Below are 21064 nucleotides of genomic sequence, written 5' to 3' on the forward strand. Positions count from 1 at the left end.
CTGGCCCAAGCTGGCCAGTCCTTAGCAACAGAAGAAACAAACACTGACCCAAGCATGCAACTTTCCATCGGAACACAGAGCTTTTTTAACAGCTATATCCCCAAAGACAGGAAGTGATTGGAATTGTAGGGGGTTCTGCTTTGCAGTTGAGTTTGTTCTGCAATTTCGCCACCAATTCGGCTTTTCTGTGACAACCCTAACACCTTCCTTTTCACAGGAGAAGGCTATAGATAGCATCTTTATTACAACTTTGCCATCTTTATTGGATCCGTCTTCACAACAACCCTGTGAGATAGGCTACTGTCATAAAGTGTGACAGAGAAGGTGACTTACTCAAGGCTACTTAATGAATCCATGGCAGAGGCCAGTCTTTCAATGTCTCCCCTGGGATCCACTTAGTGAAGTGGAACATGACTTTGCTGGTGTAGGCATGTGAAGAAATCCATCACAGCTTAAACCAAAAGGCTTGGCTTATCAGACAGAATTCTAGCATGACAGGCCCCCAAGGCACTTCTTCTCCTTTCCTTCCCCAACTTCTCACATTTTAAAATACTGCGCTCCGGGATTTGCATTTCAAATGTTATTATCTTCCACAATCTCATTCAACAAGGAGCTCAGGGAAGAGACACACAGCACTTGTAGATCACATATAATATTGGTCTTAATTTCTTACAATCACACAATAAGAAAGTTATAAAGCTGACAAAAGTATTTCTTGAAAGTTAACAACAAACATACAGAACTCTTCTAATCATACTAAAAACAACATCACAGCAGCAGACATTTATTCATATTAACCTTTGGCACTTCTTGAAAATGTATATTTTGGCACCATTTGAGACCAAGTCTTAAAAGAAATGTTGGCAATGGAGAACACTTCTTTGCACAGCAAAATAACCAAAGAAAGGTTTACCTTGCCAGCCATCTGTTTCCAGCAGTGGCTGACCAGGTGCCTCCAAGGAGCCCACAAGCTGGGCGTGATGACAACTACCCTGTTGTTCTTCCATCCCACAGCAACTGGCATGTAGAGGTAGACTGCCTCTAAACATGGAAGTTCCACTTAGCTATCAGAGGCATTAACTACTGATAATATAGCTCAGGTGTGGGGAGCCTCTGGCCAGACCATTTTGGCTGAGCCACACTCACCTGCCCTACAACTGCTAACATATATTGCATCAGATGTGAGATGCAGGTAAAGTAATAGCTGGGCCCAAAAGGGCACCTGCGGAGCCCTTTTTGAAGTGCAATGCAGGACTCTCTGCAAACACCACTGATCAGCTGACTGTTAGTGCTCGAAGAGAGCCCTGCACTGCCAAAGCCCCAACAATCAGCTGGGATTGGCTGCACTAGGAAGTTACCTAGTGCAGCCAAGGGGGCTACAGGAAGCAACTTGGATTTAAAGCACTTCCTCCTGTGTTTTGAATCCAAAAAGCTTAAAAAGAAAAAGAAAGAAAGAAAGAAAGAAAGAAAGAAAGAAAGAAAGAAAGAGAGAAAGAAAGAAAGCAGTTTGTATTGAAAAAGCTGGAGAAAGCACTTTGAGTAGAGACCATTTTCTTTGCAAAGGGAAAAAGACTTCAATTTTAGGTGCATTGTCCTCTCTGCAAAGACTTCAAAGGGGCTTCCTGTAACTAATGATCAGCTGAATGGTGGATATGGCTAGTTCATTGCAGTTCCAGTGCCAATCAGCTGATTGGTGCTGGAATAACATCCTCAAAGGAGGATGCAACAACCTCCTTTAAACTTTGACACCATTATGATGTCTGGTGATTGACAGGTGGGTAGTCTTGCCCACCTGCCAAAGCTGGCCTGCAGAGGGTATGGGAGACATTATAGCCAATAGACTGTAATGTTGCTGGCACTGCATGCAGTGAGCAGCAGTCTTTGCTCCAAGCACATTTAAGCAACACTGTACATTCGCTGGAGCCACTGAATACTGGCATCGACGCTTAACAATTTTTAGATGGCACAAAGATGCTCTGCCTCATCAGGTCCAGAAGGGTTCCTGAGCTCCAGGACAAACTTCCAATTCAAGGCAGTGGGAGGGGAGCAGAATGCTGTGAGAGATGATCACATCTGATAACTGAGGGCACAGTCTCAAAGGAACTTATGAGTAGCAAAGGACTAAGGCAGGCTCTCCAGCCCTAATATCTGAAATAGTCTTAAGCTCACAGTACCTTGGCCCTGTCTGTACTGAGAGGCTGAATTCATATAGATTTACTGCTGTAACCCTGAGAAAGAGAGGGAAACACTCTGGGCTTCTTCCCACAATGCCCCTTTTCTGAAGAAATGATCCGCAGCAGCCCTGTCTCCAGCAGGTCAGGCATGAGATGCTCAGTGGGGCCAAAAGCACTTTTGAGGGTTGGGGCTGGGAGGCTTCAAACACTTCCCTATCTTCTCACAGCCTGGAGGAGCCCAATTCTGTTGCAAGACAGGAAGAGAAACTGGGTCAGCCACAAATCACTAGGAAAAATTAGTATCTGAATTTGCTTGCTTTCCTGTTATATAGAATCATAGAATCATAGAGTTGGAAGAGACCACAAGGGCCATCGAGTCCAACCCCCTGCCAAGCAGGAAACACCATCAGAGCACTCCTGACATATGGTTGTCAAGCCTCTGCTTAAAGACCTCCAGAGAAGGAGACTCCACCACACTCCTTGGCAGCAAATTCCACTGTCGAACAGCTCTTACTGTCAGGAAGTTCTTCCTAATGTTTAGGTGGAATCTTCTTTCTTGTAGTTTGGATCCATTGCCCCGTGTCCGCTTCTCTGGAGCAGCAGAAAACAACCTTTCTCCCTCCTCTATGTGACATCCTTTTATATATTTGAACATGGCTATCATATCACCCCTTAACCTCCTCTTCTCCAGGCTAAACATGCCCAGCTCCCTTAGCCGTTCCTCATAAGGCATCGTTTCCAGGCCTTTGACCATTTTGGTTGCCCTCCTCTGGACACGTTCCAGTTTGTCAGTGTCCTTCTTGAATTGTGGTGCCCAGAACTGGACACAGTACTCCAGGTGAGGTCTGACCAGAGCAGAATACAGTGGCACTATTACTTCCCTTGATCTAGATGCTATACTCCTATTGATGCAGCCCAGAATTGCATTGGCTTTTTTAGCTGCCGCGTCACACTGTTGGCTCATGTCAAGTTTGTGGTCAACCAAGACTCCTAGATCCTTTTCACATGTACTGCTCTCAAGCCAGGTGTCCCCCATCTTGTATTTGTGCCTCTCATTTTTTTTGCCCAAGTGCAATACTTTACATTTCTCCCTGTTAAAATTCATCTTGTTTGTTTTTGCCCAGTTCTCTAATCTGTCAAGGTCAAGGTCGTTTTGAAGTGTGATCCTGTCCTCTGGGGTGTTAGCCACCCCTCCCAGTTTGGTGTCATCTGCAAATTTGATTAGGATATCCCAACCCACCCCCATTTTCAGATGATGTCTCTCATCTTGGTAGCCTGGAGGCAGGGGCTGTTGGTTTGTTTGTTTTGTTTTTAAAAACCAAACACTTTGTGCATTACTTAGGATACCTTTGGCCAGAAGTAGCTAACCTGAAAGCCTCTGATGCTCTGCTTCCACCCCCATCCCCCCTGAACACTGGCCTTCCTGGCTGGGGCTGATGGGAGGTGGAATCCAGGAAGGTCTGGAGGGATGCAGGTTCCTCACCCCAGGCTCAGGCACTTTATTAACAACAACAACAACAACTTATTTCTGTTAGAAAAGTGACATTCAAGAATCACTACACCCTGTGCACAGGATGGTAAAACTAGTGCAAAGACCCACATGCTAAAACCCCATTCCACCAGACTGGGCTGCCTTGTCCTCTTCACAACAGGGCCATGTATTAGCTCCCCCCCCCCCCGCCACCGCACTATCCCTGCATTATTCTGGGGCTGTCTCAAATCCCTCTTCTGGCATCGTGATAAGTGAGCAAACCTTTGTATTGCTGACAGGAAGAGAGAAACAGCCCTAGACTTTGAAAGGCTCTATAATTATTTTGCACAGACATATTTGCGGAGATTACCCAAAGCGCTCAGGAGAAGACAGCAGTCTCGGAAGGCCAAGGGTGAGACAGATAAGAACATTTGTGTTTTAATGAGCAGTTTGATGGATTAGCCCGCCAACTGATGGATTAGAAGGCATTTACATGGCGACACTGAAACAGGAGAGCTCAGCCTCGACACCTCTGTGGTTCACCGGAATTATCATGCCCTTGCTTGAGTTTTGTAGAAGACAGCCAATGTCAGGAAGGAGGAAGAGGACACCCTCCACTAAGAGAAATCCCTCCTAGAGCCCAGAAGCGATTGGTTACAACCAGGCAATGAGTGCAACCTACCCACCTGAGAAGTCTCAAGGGGGCCTTTAGTCACCAAACAGCCTGTCTTTAGATGCCATGCAGGATGAGCAGCACAGAATTCTCCAAGGGTGTTCCTGATGGCAGTGGGTCACACACCTGGGGCACCAGGGGAGAAAGTGCCAAAGTGCCTTCCCTCAAATTCTTCACCTCAGCCCTTAATCCAGTGAGCTTCCTCGCTCCCACCTTTATCTCTGGGTCCCTCTGGCTCTGTCATCTTCGCCCTTGTGCTGGAAAAGCCTCTTATCCCTCAAAGGCATGTTTATGCCTAGCCTTTACTCTGGCCTCTGACACTTGAGATAGATAATATTTTGGGCCCCACCCAATTCCTGTGGCTGTCATTTGTTTTAAAACGTTATTAATACTGTATTTTCAGATCACTGTAACTTGCCCTGGGACCTTATGGTGAAGGGCAGGTAATAAATAAGGAAATCAACTCTATTTGGAACAGAGCTGAAAGCAGCTCTGGAGAAGGCAAGTGAAAACCAGCAATACAGAGTCAAGCCCTCACTCCTCATCAGCTAGTGTGGACAAGTCAAGAGGGCCTAGACTTCTGCATGAGCCACTCTCAGTCCCCATAAAATGCTCTCTGCTGCACATCCCTCATAAGCCACCCTACCTTCTTCCAATTTGTCCCTTCCCTCATTTGAACCTTTGCTGCTCATTAGTCAATCTATGACCCTCCGTTTTGGTCTTTTTCATCCAGCAAAGGCTGCAAGGCCTCTGAGGTGGAGAATGCCTCACATCCATATTCTGTACTGCACCTAGCACACGCTTGGCCCAACATCAATCACCTTCAAAGGGCAGCCAAGCGCATCACCATCTCCCTCCTTCGGCGTCTCTCTGCAAAGCCCACCCATCCATGGGAGAATCCAGCTGTCAGTTTATTAAAGGTCATTCCTGCCCGCTCTGTGCTGTTTGCGTTATTTTTATCTGCTTTGTTTCATGTGAGAGCCCTACAGGGGGAAATAGTTTTCGAGAGGCTGCTGGTGAGTGAGGCTTTGCATTCTGCACTGCTAACACCAGGTGGCAATGATGGCCTGGCAATCACAGCAAAGGGCATTCAGCTCTTGGAAGGAGGGCTCCAGCCAACTTAAAGAACAATTAACAGGGTTTTCATAATCTGTCTATCACTTCCAAAATGTAAAGGGAAGTAGAGTGGAAGCGGTGCAAGGCAAACAGATGGAAGCCTCAGTTGGCAGAGAAGCTGAAGTTTCTCACAGAGAGTTGGACTCTCCTAGATTTTATGACTGCAAGGGTCAAATTTCTACCTCTTTCAAGGTGCTGTGGTCCCTTGTACACTAACTGGCAACAGATCTCCGGAGTTTCAGACAGTGCTATTTCCCAGCCATACCTGGAGATACCAGGAGTCGAACCTAAGACCTACTGCATCCAAAGCACATACTAGGCACTGCAAAAGCTGAGAAGAGGAAAGATGCCTCAGTGATGATGGACAGAGACTTTTCAGGCTCATTTCCATATGTATGGAACTGGTCTTTCAGTGCTGCTGCCTCTTTGAATTCACAAAGGAAGATATAGTGACAACAGAAATGCATGGACTTTTTTTTTTACATAAACTCCTAGTGAATTGAAGCACTTCCTGCAAAAAGGGGAAGATGATGTTCTGAGTTGCCCAACCTAAGGGGAGATAAGCTCCACAGACTACATGAAGGACCAAGGGGTTTTATGCTTATTTACATTTTAATCCCTTACCATGACCGCCTTGTCACAGACGTTCAGCTGAGGCTGCCCTGGTAGCAATGTCTCCTTGTGCTGCTCGACGATGGGGGAGATTCTTTCTATAACACTTTGGTATTCAGCACTTGAAAAACTGGAAAGGCAGAAAAAGGAGATCAGGCACGACAGAGATGTAAACACAATGAATGCTGGCATACCTGGTGTGGTGGATGGGAGATTGCTGTGATATACCACATTAGACTTCTTTGACTATTTAGCCCAGCATCGTCAACTCTGACTGGCAGCAACTATTCACCACCTGCTACCAGATCTACCAGGGACTTCTGCAGGCAAAGCAGGTGCTCTATCACGGAGCTGTGGCTTGTGCTGAGTTACTCAACCCATATGTGGAGTGGCAGATGCGGAGAGCCATGAATGACAACTTCTGCTCACTCTGGAGATGGTGCAGCACAGTCTAGATTAAAATTTCACTTGCTGCACGGCTGTGGATGCATGGAGTTCGCACATTAGGGCAGGAGTGGGCAGATGGTAGACAGACAGCTTGTACACAGAGATCATCCCAGCAAGCGGCTAATGGGGTGTGCAGCAGAAAACTGGCTCTGCTCCTTGAACTACCTTTCTGAGCCTGGTTCTGGTTGGTGGATCCTGGGATTCTAATTTACAAACAACAACATAGTTCTCCCAAGCCTGACATTTGTTCATGGTTGAATTAGGGATTAGCAGACCTAGACAGCTTAAAAAACAGTCCTTCGGCTTCAACCCTAAGGGCCCACCACACTTGCTACCATGCCTTCAGATGGTTCCTGGACCTGGATGCTTAAAACACTGTTAGGAATAGCATAGAATACGAAGATTGGCCTTCAGCAGGCCCAAGATGCCGTGGATACACAGGGAGCATCACAGCATCTGCCTCACCCTCTGCCTGCTCCCAAGGTAATAGACATAGACTCCATGCCACAGGAACACAAAAGTGGACTGACTCAAGTTATGCTTCACAGAATGGTACCCATTTAAATAGATGTGAATTCCTCCACTGCCACCCTACTGCCACAGAGTGAGCAAAGCACTGACATGTTCAAGGGAATATATTATCTCGAGAGTATATTTTACTTACTTACTTGTTAGAGTCTTTAATCTCATTTTGTTCCCAAATTCTGAATAGGAAGTTAAGTAGTAACACAGAAAACACCTTCAACAACTCAACACCAAGTGATCCAAATCTTTATTTCTGTTTTGGACACTGCAATCATCCAAAGCTGATGTAGTTTAAATGTTCAAAGCTATGACCAATCCAGATCCAGCCTGGATCTCGGTTGCAAGATGTCTTATTGTGGCTTCAGCAGCTTTGAGAGGTGGAGAGAGCAATTCTGAGCATGTGGCAATGTGTGTGCCCCACACGGGAACACACACTGAAGACCTTTACCTTGGTTGACTTTGGTCTGTACAAAAAGTCACTTGAATTAGAACTTCCTAAGATCGTGGAACGTGCAATGTTAGAAATATCGAAAAAAGTTGGAAAAACTAATAATTGGATACGGCAAAGATTAAAAGTAACGGATGCAGTGGAAAAGGTTGTGAAGGATATATGCAGGACATGTGGCAAGAGGCAATTTGGGCTGATGAAGGTTAATTAATGCTACAATTTCAAAAGGCCAAGGGCATGACCACCTATGTAATGGGTAGACAATCTAAAATTAATAGCAGGGCTTATGTGGATGCAAGAAGCAAGCAACAGAAGATGATGGAGGGAACTTGAAGAGGCATATATCCAAAGATGACTATTTTGACTATGGCAGACCAACACGGCTACCTATCTGTAACTGGATCCAAAGATGAGTGAGAGATGATGGAGAAGACGAAGACAAGGTTGGACACCTTGCATTGTTTTCACACAAGAGGGCTTTCACTGACTCTCCTGTGAATGTTAAGGAGGAGCAGGAAACCAGGCCCCTTCCCACTCTCCCCCACCCCAACAACCCACCCCTTACTCTTATCAGGATTATAAACTTCAGCAGGTATTTGTTTAAGTGGCTTAACGTTCCCTTTCACTGTGGTATTACTTCAAGTACTTCTTAAATGGAGGATTAATACCCAGTGATCTCATTTTGTCCATCATATTAAGAGTCACTTAGGAAACAAAGAACTGCAAATTGCTTTTGGAGATAAAATGGAAACAATGCCACTCAGGCCTGACCCTGGACCCCCTTTACTTCTGGTCCGAGCTGCCCACTGGCCCCGGGGGCTCCAGAGCATTTCCTTCTCCAAAATCAATCACATTCGAAACCGAGGAACACACCAACGGTTTCCAGTAAGTGCTATAAATACCATATCTTCTTGGCAGCCTTCCAGACACACACACACACACACACACACACACACACACACACAGTAAGTCCAATGGACTTCATCTCAGCGAAGAGAGAATTTGTGACCTCTTCTGCCACAGAACGTAAGAACCAACTGCTGGAGGAGACCCAATGGCAGTCTCTCTAGCCCAGGATCTTGCTTCCCAGTAGCCAACCAGATACAGATAAGCTTTTAAGGCAACGGCTATCAGTGGCTACTAGCCATTTTCTTGATCACTATACATCTGTTGATGCACCCTAGAATAGCATTCGCTTCTTTTGCTGCTACATCACACTGTTGGCTCAAGTTTGACTTCTGGTCTACTAAGACCCTAGATCCTTTTCACATGTACCACTGGCAATCCAGGTGTTCCCCATTTTATATTTGTGGAGCTGGTTCTTTTTGCCTAAGTGCAGAACCTTGCAATTGTCCCCACTGAAATTCATTCTGTTAGTTTTGGCCCAGTTCTCCAATCTGTTAAGGTCATCTGTTGTGCTCAGGTCCCTGCCTGTAGGCTTCCTGTAGGAATCTGCTTAGCCACTGCGAGAACAGGTTGCTGAAGTCTCTGGAAAATAGGGGCCTGCTTTGATCTGAACCCACTATCCCACTTTTTAAGAGGGGTAGCCCTGTTGATCTGTTGCATCAAACAGACTGTTGTGGCACTGAAAACAAATGCAAAGGCATTTCAAGAAATTAGTAATGTGAGCATAAAATTTATATGCACACAAAGAAAGTACAGTGCAAGTCATTCCCAACAACTGACAATGGGGAGAAATAAATAGAGCAAGAACTGTAGTATTGTATTGTTATCATATAGTATTAACACACAGAGAAAGAGGCAACACCTGGTTCGTGCGCCAAACTATGGCATCCTGGAACTGTGCAAATTTACAGGCTCCTGGAGAACAGCTCACAGCTGCTTTGCTCTTCCCCAATTTTTCACTCCCGTGCAGTGCTATGCAAGGCCAAGTCGAGCCACAATGGAGCAAGGCAATGGCGCACTAACCTCACCTGTCTGTCTTCTTGCAGCTGCCCACCAGACATTGCTGTCAAGTTTAATAAAAGCAGGGAACATGGGCATCAGCCAGCACTGGGTGATGGAGGCTGTTTATTTCACTGGGGTGCACACAGGAAATCTTCCCACACAAAAGCAGAGAGCCAGCAGTACAGATTGTAGAGATATTGTCTTCTCCTGCGCTTATCCTCATCAGCTATTTGAACTGGTTAACAGGCTGGTGCACATATAGATTGCATATGGGATGTACAATACCCCCTGCTCTGCAAAGAAAAGCTGCTTGGTCATGCCCACCTCTGCATTATCCAAGGGAGGAAAAAGAATCATGAGGGAATGAATGACCAGAATCCACAGCAATTTTCATGCTGCTGCTGGTGCTATGCCTGTACAGGTGTTTGGAACGCCTATTGTCTAAGCAAACTGACAGGCTGCTTTGCCCCTGGGCCGCCCTAAATTTGTATTCCGTCTCTTCAAGCCTGCCAAGGGGAGGATGGGAATTGCAGTGGAAGAATGAGAGGGAAGAGCGCGCCAGGGTGAGCAGGTGGTGTTGTGAGGAGTTTGCTCGGAGAGATTCCCCCTGTGTACGCAGAATTATTCCACGCTCAGGATGAAGGAGCAGAGTGGACAGAGTCCAGGGTCATTACACTAATTGACACTTTACCTCCAGGAAGTCCCCAGAGAGCCAATCAGGGATGGATTGGAGGCGCAAGGTCCCAGGCACAGGTGTGGCGTGTGTTTAGTTCATTTAGCGTAATTGTGCTTCTGCAATCTGTTCTCATTGCCCTCCCACTCCAAGCAAAATCTGTACACAACTCACTCCATTGTTAACCCCGCCGTGGCCTGCCGTGAAAACTCAGTTTGGGGCTGGAAGGAAGGAGCTGGTGTTAATATATTGCCTCCCTCCCTGGGCTATGATGATCTTAATCTTTGAGCCTTTACACTCCCCTTTCCAGCTTCACAGAACTGTCTGAGGTTACTGAATCTGAATGATGAGAAGCCAAGCTGTAAATATATATATATATATATATATATAGCTTTTTTGTATTTCTCTCTTCCTTTGTTTAAGTATCTGTGTACATACACACACACTCTCTCTCTCTCTTTCTGCATCCAAATGCCTGCAAAGCCAGGTGGTGCAGCTCTTTCCATCTGCAATGAGTTGTGTGCCTCACCCCCTGACTCAAGACAAAACAAAGAAGGATCTGGTAATATAGGACTCTTTGCTGGAGAAAGCATTTCCCACCCCTAAAAACTTAAGATGCATAACAATGCACGTTGGCATAATATAGACATCACCTCACCTATTTTCTCCCCATTTTATATTTTATTCCAAGACAGGCTGTCATTTAAAAAACAACACCACTCTTCCACAGACCTAGACACTGGGAGAACAGCTTAGAACCCTGAGACTACAAAGAGAGAGAGCATGAACTATGCTGGACTATGAGGGACCTATGGCCTGATCCAGCTTTGGGGATCTTCTTATGTTCAGTGGTATGTGCAATACAGTGAGCTCAGGTTTACAGCATCCCCACAGACAGGCAGGTCCTCCCCATATTCTGTGGACAGAATCACCGACAAGCCCATTTTTGTTCCTCTGCTTGCAAGGCCCTTGCTGGTACCCATCTTCAGAGTGAAATTATGCCTGGGCAAGAAAACACTTGCTCTCCCTCTGAGAAGCACTAATACAGGGACTCCCAACAGGCAGGCTGCCAAGGGGGATAATTAAGGCAAATCAAAAATACGCACCCGCCACACTAGTAACATCTCTGCAAATGAGGATAATTTAATTACCCACAAAGAAGGGGAGACCTCCTTTCCACAAGGCTTCCAATGTGACCGGAGATATGAGAGGATATAAACATTAGAGAGCTTCCCAAATGAACTTTCATTTGGTTTATTATTATATTTATTTAAAGAGAGAGAGAGAATGTGCGCCTTTCTATTATGCCCTGCATATTAAAACATCATTTCGCCATAATCGTGTCATAATCTCCCCATAAAATTCAATCAAGACAATAGCTTGCCGGGTGTTTGGAAAGCAAGGGAGCCAGATGAGAAATGGCTGCAGATGAAAACAATGGAATGCAGCTCAACTCAGAAAGGGCGGTTTTCCAATTAGATGACAAGGCAGGGGATGCCCTGCAGAGAGAGAGCTCCCAAATCTGGATCCAAGTAGCTTGGATTTTGAAAGGAAAACCTCTCAGCCCAAAGCACAAAAGTAAACTGGAGCTCTATGTGTTACACTTGCAGGAGTGGGACGCCTGGGATTTGCTGCTGGGTGCAGAATTCAGCATACCGACAGCCATAGCTTTTTCTTTTTGAAAGGAAGCTTCCAGCTCTTGTGGTTGGTAAGATAAACTTGACAACACTGGGGCCATGCCTGGGGGCCCAACAGGACATAAAAGAGTGGGTACGATGGGGCTTCTGCACCAAGCATGGCAGGTTGTTCCTTTTGTAGGGGGAGGGGAATTGCAGAAATAATTCTATATATGCAGACTGTTGGACTGGCATGATGTATTCAGAAAACCAATGTGTGGTGTGGTGAGCAGCATGTTGTGCAAGGACCTGCAAAGACCCTATAGTGTTCAGGCAGGCCTTTAAAAACTGAACTTCTTTACAAGGCAGTTCTTCTTGAGATGTTACTGATGTTATGATAATATGATGCCACTATGCTATTTCTATTTTCTGGCCAGCCCTGAGGCTCACTGCGTGCAGTTGGCCTGGCCATAATTTCACTGCCAAATCTGTAAGAAAGATGGGAATCTGAATGTAATAAATAATAAATAAAATATTCAGCTCTAAGATTCAAGGTGTTGCTCAATGTAGCATTCAAAGTTGTTGCTCAGTGCAGCCCTACTAGACAGCACTGGGCGGTGGTGGGATAGATGAAGGCAGGAACTTGTATATGAAAAGATGCAACAAGACATTTTAGAGTATTGGTCATAGCAGAGGTCGCACTTCAGGCAGCAAAACATTATGAGTTGGCTTTGGATTTGGGCTCGCTTGGCAGACAATTTCTGCTTCTAGTGTGGACCATGCATGGTCTTGACAAAAAAAGAAATAGTACTGCATAAACGATTATCAATATAAATTAATACATAGCTGCCTACTGAAATGTTAAGTTTCTCTTCACTTAAATCACACCTATGAATATAACTATAGCCTTTAAGTCAAGAGGAATCTGCAGATCCAAATTAGGTTAAGAACTTAAGAATGGCCCTGCTGGATCAGACCAAAGCCCCATCTGGCCCAGTACCCTGCTCTCACAGTGCCCCTCTGGGAAGCTCACAAGCAACACCCAACTCTCTGGGAAAGGGGAACAGCATTCTTTCTGACTAGTGCAACCAAAACGCTTCAGAGAATGAGAGAAGGAAAGGAGAGAAACAAAATCACCCTCAAGGTGAGCGAGAGAAAGTCATATTGTCAGGCTACCCTGTTTCCTTCCCAGTGGGTCATTACAAGTACTGAAACTTGAAAAACTGGTGCCTGGCCTTCCTTTTTTCCTCCTCCCTCCTCATCAGTTTTTCCTTGCAAGTAATGCATTTCAGATTGGTTGTCTTACTACTAATCTTTGTAAACAGCTCTGGGAGCCTTTTTGGCTAATAAGTTGGGTCAAAAGAGGTTATGAATAATTTTGAGTTTGTGCCAGAATTGGTGATTCCAATAAGAACCACAGCGAGATCAAAGATGGAATTATTTCACCCCCCACTCCCAATGACAGCATCTCTATATGCAGAGTTTACGCAAATTATGTGCACATTAAAACCTATAAGTCAGCTATACTTCTCCAGCTCATGATTCACTCCCACACTGCCTGCCCCTGCAGTTAGTGCAATGTGAACCAGCAACACTCAAGCCACAAAAATCAACTGCAAAAAGAATTCATTAGGGCTGAAAAGTAGGAAGATCTTATTCACTCCAAGGATAGGACCAGCATCTCTTTTTCCTTTCCTCCCCAGCAGAGAACACTTAGTGGGCAGCACAATCACGTGGTTCTGCCAGGACAGTAATGGAATGAGCGCAAGTGCTCCGCTATTTAGAAGGATGGGTAATTGCAGCCCTGTCAGTTGTAAGAGCACCTTGCTGTAAAAGCCACTTTGGTGCAGGTGGAGCCAACAACACCCGTTTCCTCTCTCCTTAACGCTCCATTATGTAAACAGGATTTGTTTCAGGGAAAGCAGATGGTACACTCCGGCACCTCGTGAGAAAACCCGCCCAACCTTTCCAAGTGATCAGCCAAGGCTCTTTTGCTCCATTGCCAATGCAACCTCATGTGCCTCTCTGCAGCTACTCCTGGTGGCTGCTAGAATCCCAGGCTCACCTGCCATTTCATAGGGAGGAGGCAGGCATGAAAATATGCTTACCACACAGCTGCCACAGACTCTCAGTTCACACCCTGCCTTTCAGTGGCCTCCGGTGAGGGCAAAAGGCAGGCAGAAGGATGTCTTAAACCCTTTAATGGAGCATGGATTTAATCTTAGGGATAAGTGAAACCTATCTTGAATAGCTTCTGGCTACACAAACATGCCAAGTTCCTTAGGAACATGGAAAGCTGCCTTTTCCCAGCCCAGAATATTTCTCCACCTAGTCCACATATCATCTGCTCTGACTGCCAGTGACTCTCCAGGGTGTCAGGCAGAGTCTTTCCCATCACCTATGGTCTGATCCTGGAGATGCAAGGACTGAACTGGGGACCTGGCGCTTGCATACTGCATCATCTGCTGCTGAGCTACAACCCTTCCCCTTCGCCACCAAGAGGGCTCCCAGCTCTGACATTAAGATGATTGCTACCAAGGAGACAGTCTTCGTGATTATACTCTTCATCAAAAACACCCTCGGGGCTGAAAGCGGGAGGGTGGGGGGAGCATTCAGAGCACCATTATAACTCCAAGCATGTTGCTTTCAGGGGCCTTCTCTGCAAAGAGCCTTCCGCCCGCATCCCCTAAAACTGCAGATCCCCTCCCTGTCTCCTCAGGGTTTTGAAACCAGCTTGCAGCATGGAAGTCTGGGGCCACTTGGCTGGAAGGAGGTCAAGACCTCTTGCACGGCTCTAATTAAGGTTGAGGGGGCTTGCAAAGAAGAACCAACTGGAGGGGAGGCGTTGTTCCACAGGTCAGATATGCCCTTGCTTTCTACTTAATGGCATTCAGAATCTACCACCTGAGACAGCTCCCTCACATTTCACCCCACAGGAGAGCTGTCTTTGTCTGCAGCCATTAAAAATCCAGTTCTGTTGGTTTTAGTTCATTTTACCTGCTTGTCAGAGAGCTGTACAACTGCAGTGCTGTCAGGATAATGCATTTTGATCCAACTTGCTTCTTTCACACTTTCATTCTGAGCTTCCCAGAAGCCTTGTTATTAAAAGCATAGATGCTGTCTGTCAACTTCAGGACCAGCCCAAGACATTTTGCTGCCTGAGGCAAAAGATAAGATGCCACCCTCATCCCCCGCTTTCCAAGTCCAGAAGCAGACCCGGCTGGCAGCCGAATTTTAGTTCAGCACTGGCAGTGGGACACCATGGTCTACCACAGAGCAGGGTGTGCATTGTACACAAAGCCCCAGCCCCTTGCTGCGGCTCCCTGCATCCCAGCACCAGCTGCCTGAGATGCCCGCCTTCCTCTGCCTCATGGTATGGCAGGCCCTGGTCAGCCTGGCTTTGTATGCTGCTGCTGAACAATTCTGTGATGCTCAAAAGCTTTCATTCTTTCCCACAGAGAAAGGACAAGCCAGTTAAAAGGGATGCTGTGCTTGACTAGTTTACCTTGCTCTCTTGTGAGGCTGGTGTTCACCTCAAGAACACCACTTGTGTTTCCGATCACATGCCTGCCTTACCTTATTGGATACTTTTCCCCAGGGTCCTTTCCCAAGTGAAACAGAAGTGGAAGCTTGGAGTGCTCCTCTTGGTCATGGGTCGTTACTCCAGAAACACTTTGGCCGGGGCAGAAATCAATGCCCTGCAAGAGAAAGAGGAACGCCATTCACTAAAAATCAACAACAAAAGCACATGAGCTATAGGTGGCCAGGGATCTTGAATTCTCATCAGTTTACATTAAGAAAGAAACTTTCAAGTCCTAGTGATTTAACAGAAAAACATGGAAACAAATGTATACAGGGCCCCAGATTCATAGGGTTGTCAAATGTTGCCATGTTAATTCCAATGGATTTCAAAGTGGCTCAGTGAAATCATGTTTCCCCAGTGCTGATTCATTACCAGAATCTCCTCTCCACACCCACACCCGTTCTCAGGCTGGCTGCCAGGCTGTACTGAGGACAGGAGAAGCTTCCTAATTGTCATTACATTTGTATCACCCCTTTCCTTTACCTGGAAAATCTTGAGAATAGCATACATAGGCATCCCAGGTGGTCTTCCATCCAGGCAAGGACCAGACCTTTTGCAGGGTTGCTGCCTCACAAGCCTTTGGACCAAAAGGCCAGTAAATTGGTTTCCTAGGAGTTCAGTGTCACGCAAGAAAAATGGACCCAAAGAAGCTTGCAAAATGGAATTTGTTTTTCATGCTCAACTGACTGGCACATGTGTGGTTAGGAAGGACCTGCTCACCACCATCCCCAGTCAGTAACACACAACCCTCAAGACATGCTTTCCCCACAACCATGTGCCTTGATCCACTTATTAAAGGCATTCAATAATATCTACCCCCAGGACAGCTTGCTTGCTCCTGCTTCCCAAACTCTATGGCTTCCAGGTACACCATCTCCTTACTTTAATTAGTGTACACGTGGCAAACTTCTCCACCATGCAAAGGGTGAACCCATCCCTCACTCTCTCAGTGTAAAGTGCAGAATCATAATCAAAAGATAGACAACACATATTGCTGGCCCCACTCCAGATTCCACAATAGTCAGGTCAGGTTGAAATAGTCAAAACTGCTGCACTCCAGCAGCTGATGACCGTTCTAGAGCAAATCCTATACTAATGCACTGTCCCAAACTATCATCCAGGGCATATCATACTGCCAACCACAGCATACCCTTTCTTTGCATTAATGCTATAATGTCTCTGGTCTATTCCATAAGGCAAACTTTTATTTGCAACACACATACCCACACCCCGCATCACTATCAGGGCACTTGCTGGAATCAAGAGCATGAAGCAATGAGCTCTCTTTCTGCACCACACCCCCATGCATCACATCCTTCTAAAACATTAATCATGAAGAGAGGAGTTCATTACAGCTGTGTCTGCTGGATGCTCTGATGGCAACCTGGATGTTGCTCAGAAAGCTGCATCCTCGGGTTCCAGATGGCTGGCAACTTCCATGTAAAGATGGAAACAAATCCATCTTGGTTGTGTGCAAATGTGGATTTGTAGACTGCTTACACCAATCTGAATCTCAAAGTGATCTATCATAGAGGGGCATGATCCTGTGCAGCAGGAAGTATCCGCCCATCACCCAACATCTCTGGAGGAAGAGTTAACTGCTAGAAATCCCCCTGGACTAGTGTGTGTGTCTTTTAAACCACCCACAGAATGGCTTCATTCACCTTGCCCAACTTCTAACCCAGCACTACAATGGCAGCATTTCCAATTACCAGCATTCTCACACTGAGTTGAACTACCCAGTCTGCAACATCTGTTTTCAGCCTGAGTGCATCTTCCTACTAAAGGAGCTGTCAATGGGTCAGTAGGATACTTTTAAATAAATATGGCACAAGATCAGCAAGTGAGATGCCAGCTCAATACACATGGGCCCTAGAAGTGTCTCTTTGAATACCAGTCACCAAGTATGTTCTTACTTCTCCTCTTGTAGGTAACAGAACACATTTCTGCCTAGAGGGGGGGGGGGTGGAGCTGCAGATGCAAAACCTCCCCTCATTCTGGAGAGCCTAGAAGCAGGAAGAGAGAACACATGGTCACCTAGAAACAGCCTCTCATACCGCTACACCGCCCCACCACTAGTTGCCTGAAACCAATGTTTTAGGTAACCGGGGAAGGAAGGAGAATCAGAAGGAGAAGCTTGGGGTGGGGAGGAGAAAAGATGAAGAAGCTGCCCTGGAACTGCCTTGCTTTTCCACCAACCATGTGGCAAAAGCGAAAAAAAGATCATAGGTGGGCAACTTGCAGGCCAAGAAACCAAGAATGGGTCTGCATGCAGCAAGAGGAGAAATTGGGACCAAGGTGGCAGAATGGACTGGACCCATTTAGAGGGCAGGCAGAGAATTGCATTTTTGAATGCACAAGACAAAATAAACCCCAGACACTAAGCAAATAGAATACTAGTGCAGCAGGAAGAGAAAAGAGGCAAAAGCCTTTTCCCAACGCTCTCTTATTTTCCAGGACTTTCTGCATGCAGAGCAGGTGCTCTGCCGCTGAGCTGTGACCCTGCCCATTTGCAGACAGGAGCTTCCACCCACAGCCTGATATGGCGCTCTCTGCGCTCAGTCTCCTGCATGTGTGGACCAGGCCCTGGTCTTCTTGGCTGGGGACTGCAAGATGACAGCATCCCCTTGAAGAACACTCCTCTATTCTATGCCTCCTATAAGGTCGCCAATGGTCACAGCATCTCAGTTGCATCTGGTCAATCTAGGGCTTTCCTCTGTCCCCTTCCATGAGGCTTCTAGCCTGTCCAGGTTCCTTGAAGTCACCCTCCTTGTGAAAAGGACTTACATAATACAGAGGCCAGCATGGCAAAACCCATTTAAAGGGGGGATGGGAGGGGCAGCGGCACAGCTGTACTGTTTGCACATAGAACGAACACTAAGCTGAAAGGCTCTCCACAGACGTTGGAGGGGATTTGATTGGCAAACAATTTTCTAAAAATATCCTGTGTGTCTTTAATGGACAGGCTGGTCAGTGGAGCAGTTAATATTCTGCTTTTCAATAAAGTAAGAAAGGTTAGAAGCCCATGAAATCCCATTTACCTGCACAGAGCTATAGATTCCTGAATCAGTGGCTAGAAAAATAAAGAGAGAGAGAGTTGCTTGATAAGCTGCAGCAGGCAGGCCATAATGGATTTTAAATGGATACAGAGGTGATTGACCTTTTCACCTCCTGGTGCTGGAGACCTCCGAGACCAAGCGGGGTTTGCATTTGCGCAAAGTGGAGCATTTCAATACTATTTTAAGAAGAAGAAGACGGTGACAACAGCTAATCAAAGCCAAGACGTAACATACAAGTTGTAATTTGGATGCAAATCAAAAAGGCTATTTAATTAAGAGCCTGCTAATTAGTACTGCGCTCCTCTAGTGCAAATGTTTTCGTTTGAGGTAAGAATTTATTCTCTGGGTATTTGCTTCCACGCTGCTCTGTTTACAGAGCACCCTTGGCTTCTCATGTTAAGACAGCCTTAGCATTAACGCACTCAGCTGATTGGGGGCTGAAATATATTTCCACGCAACCACGTGCAGGCCCACTGCCTCCAGATGTGAGCTGTGAGTGCAGCCACCCAAGGAACAGAATGGTGGTTGGCAACAGCTGCACCAGCACTCAGCTTGTGTTTGGCTTTCATTCCCAATATTAGGACACACCCCCATCTTGGACCAGCAGGCAGTTCTCTTGTGCCAGCTGTGTCCCCTGTGACTGCTGCCACTTCCTTTCCATAGAATCATAGAGTTGGAAGGGACCCCAAGAATCATCTAGTCCAACCGCCTCCATTGCAGGAATCAAAAGGAACAAGCACAGAGGGAGCAGGGGCTCCCACAGTGTGCTTCCTCTGCAGTCTGCTCCAACCCTTCTGGCCACCCAGTGGCTTCTGAAGCTTGTGTGGCCCAAGGGTTGCTGTTCCCCACATTTTCCATGGCATGTTCTGCATTGGTGGCAGCCATGGGGAATCTAACTTGCTTTAGTCACTGTAAAAACAAAAGAAGGTGGAAGCAGATGTTACTCCAGATTAAGAAGGATACTCAGTTTCTTGTGTATACACACACTAAAGCACAAAAGCCATCTTGTTTTGAAAACTAAAGCCAGATGAAACAGTGAGGATTGGGCCAACCAGTATTCTCTGAGAAGGATCTGAAGTGGCTTCTGGGAGGGATCCAGAAAGGGAACTTGCCTTCAAAAACATGGGCAGAAGTCCCCATTCTGATTTCCCTCCCTACAGTAAGGCCAAAAAAAAACCACAGCTGATTTTTCCTTCCAGAGATTGTTAAAAACCTACTACATTTTTGATTTTTGATTACCTATTGCTTTTTCTACGCAGACTTTGCCATAGCACACATCCCCAGAACAGTTTGAATCTCTTAAGTATTTAAAGAAGCACCGAGTCGTCTCTGTTGCCCTCCCATCTCCACCCTAGCTTTTGTGGAAGATCAGATGTGTGTCCTTTCTACCACCTGCCCTATTTCCCAAAATTTTTCTTCCTTCCTCCTCCCCCTCCTCTTTCTTCTTCTTCTTCTTCTTCTTCTTCTTCTTCTTCTTCTTCTTCTTCTTCTTCTTCTCTCTCTCTCTCTCTCTCTCTCTCTCACACACACACACACACACACAGAGAGAGAGAGAGAGAGAGAGACGACCTTGGTCACAGTGCTCTATGGCTGCCCTGCCAGTGCATCAATTTCCCAAGCAAATGGGCCACAGATGCTCAGTCGATATAAACATGAGGCAAAACAGCAGGCGGTTGCCAGTTGGCTCCCAGCCAAGCAGTGGAACCACCAACGTGTGTGTACGTGTGTTAACAAACGGCCTTTGGCAATCCATCACCTGGGCACGATCCCAGATCATTCTGGCCTGATGAGCAACTGCGATATCCGCCTGGCTGACACAAGGAGCGTCTCTGTCCTCTTGCCGAGGCTTCCTCATTCCAATGGACACGGCACAGGAGGAACGGGGGAAAGAGCGACGTACTAGGAAATGAAGTAATGAATGAGGAAGCTGATTTGAGCCAGGAATCCTCAGCACAGCCACACTCTTGGCCCTTCAAGCTCCAGCCATCCTGTGGGAAGACAGGCTATTTCCACCGACCCGGAGGATTCCAGGCAAAAGTCTCTAGAATTAGGATGCAGAGTGAATCACCACCTAGACCCCTCCTTTGAAAATGCTATTACTATGACTTCTTCTCAGCAGCTGTTGCTTCAGCCCTGCTGAACAAAAATCGCTTTTCACATGTTAACTGTCTGGAAGGGACCGGGGGCGGGGGGGTGCAAATCAGAAAGTCTCCATCGGCTCTCAAGCAGAAGCGATCGATGGCTAACCCACATGCTCAGAGGACCACAATCAAATGTCATTATTTGTGAGGTTCTACTTGACTTCACACCACACACCCTTCCCCCCCCCTCGCAGAAAAGGTGCTATCGATTGCTTCACGTCAGATGAGAAGGGCAATCAGAGAAGATTGCAGCATGAAAAAAACCCTTTGGCATTTTATATTAAAACAATAGGGGTCTTCGTATAAACATGGACACAAAACCTTTTAAAAATACACAGTGGCCTTTATGATAAAAAAATCATTGAAAGCTAACAAGATACGAAGCTGACAGCACCAGGAAGAAGCTGAAGCTATCGGCTAATATGCAATCCAGCCAGGGGCTATGAAAAATACATCTTCTTTCAGGGACTGCAACCAGGGCTGTAGCAGGGACAGAAAAAAATGCTTTGTGGAAGGCAAGCAGAGAGGAGACTTCTGCCTTCATGTCTTGCTACGAGGAAAGCACAAGGGGCAAAAGAATGAGAGTGGAGAACCAGTATGTGAGATGAGGACCAGGGA

At 46.3% G+C, this 21064-nt stretch overlaps 1 protein-coding gene across 3 annotated transcripts in view; it reads right to left on the reverse strand.

Annotated features, from left to right (window-relative positions):
* Positions 1–238: 238 nt before the first annotated feature.
* Positions 239–21064, reverse strand: part of GALNS (galactosamine (N-acetyl)-6-sulfatase) — a 52546-nt gene continuing 31720 nt past the window's right edge. For all 3 annotated transcript variants that reach the window (XM_081203810.1, XM_081203813.1, XM_081203811.1), the window contains 3 exons: positions 15240–15361; positions 6059–6176; positions 239–2418 (listed from right to left, as the gene is read on the reverse strand). In XM_081203810.1, the coding sequence (XP_081059936.1) occupies positions 2332–2418; positions 6059–6176; positions 15240–15361 (327 nt within the window). In that variant the 3' untranslated portion in view covers positions 239–2331. The remainder of the gene's footprint in view (positions 2419–6058; positions 6177–15239; positions 15362–21064) is intronic.

Source organism: Podarcis bocagei (assembly GCF_964188305.1).
Source record: "Podarcis bocagei genome assembly, chromosome: 7".
NCBI classification, from domain to species: Eukaryota; Metazoa; Chordata; class Lepidosauria; order Squamata; family Lacertidae; genus Podarcis; species Podarcis bocagei.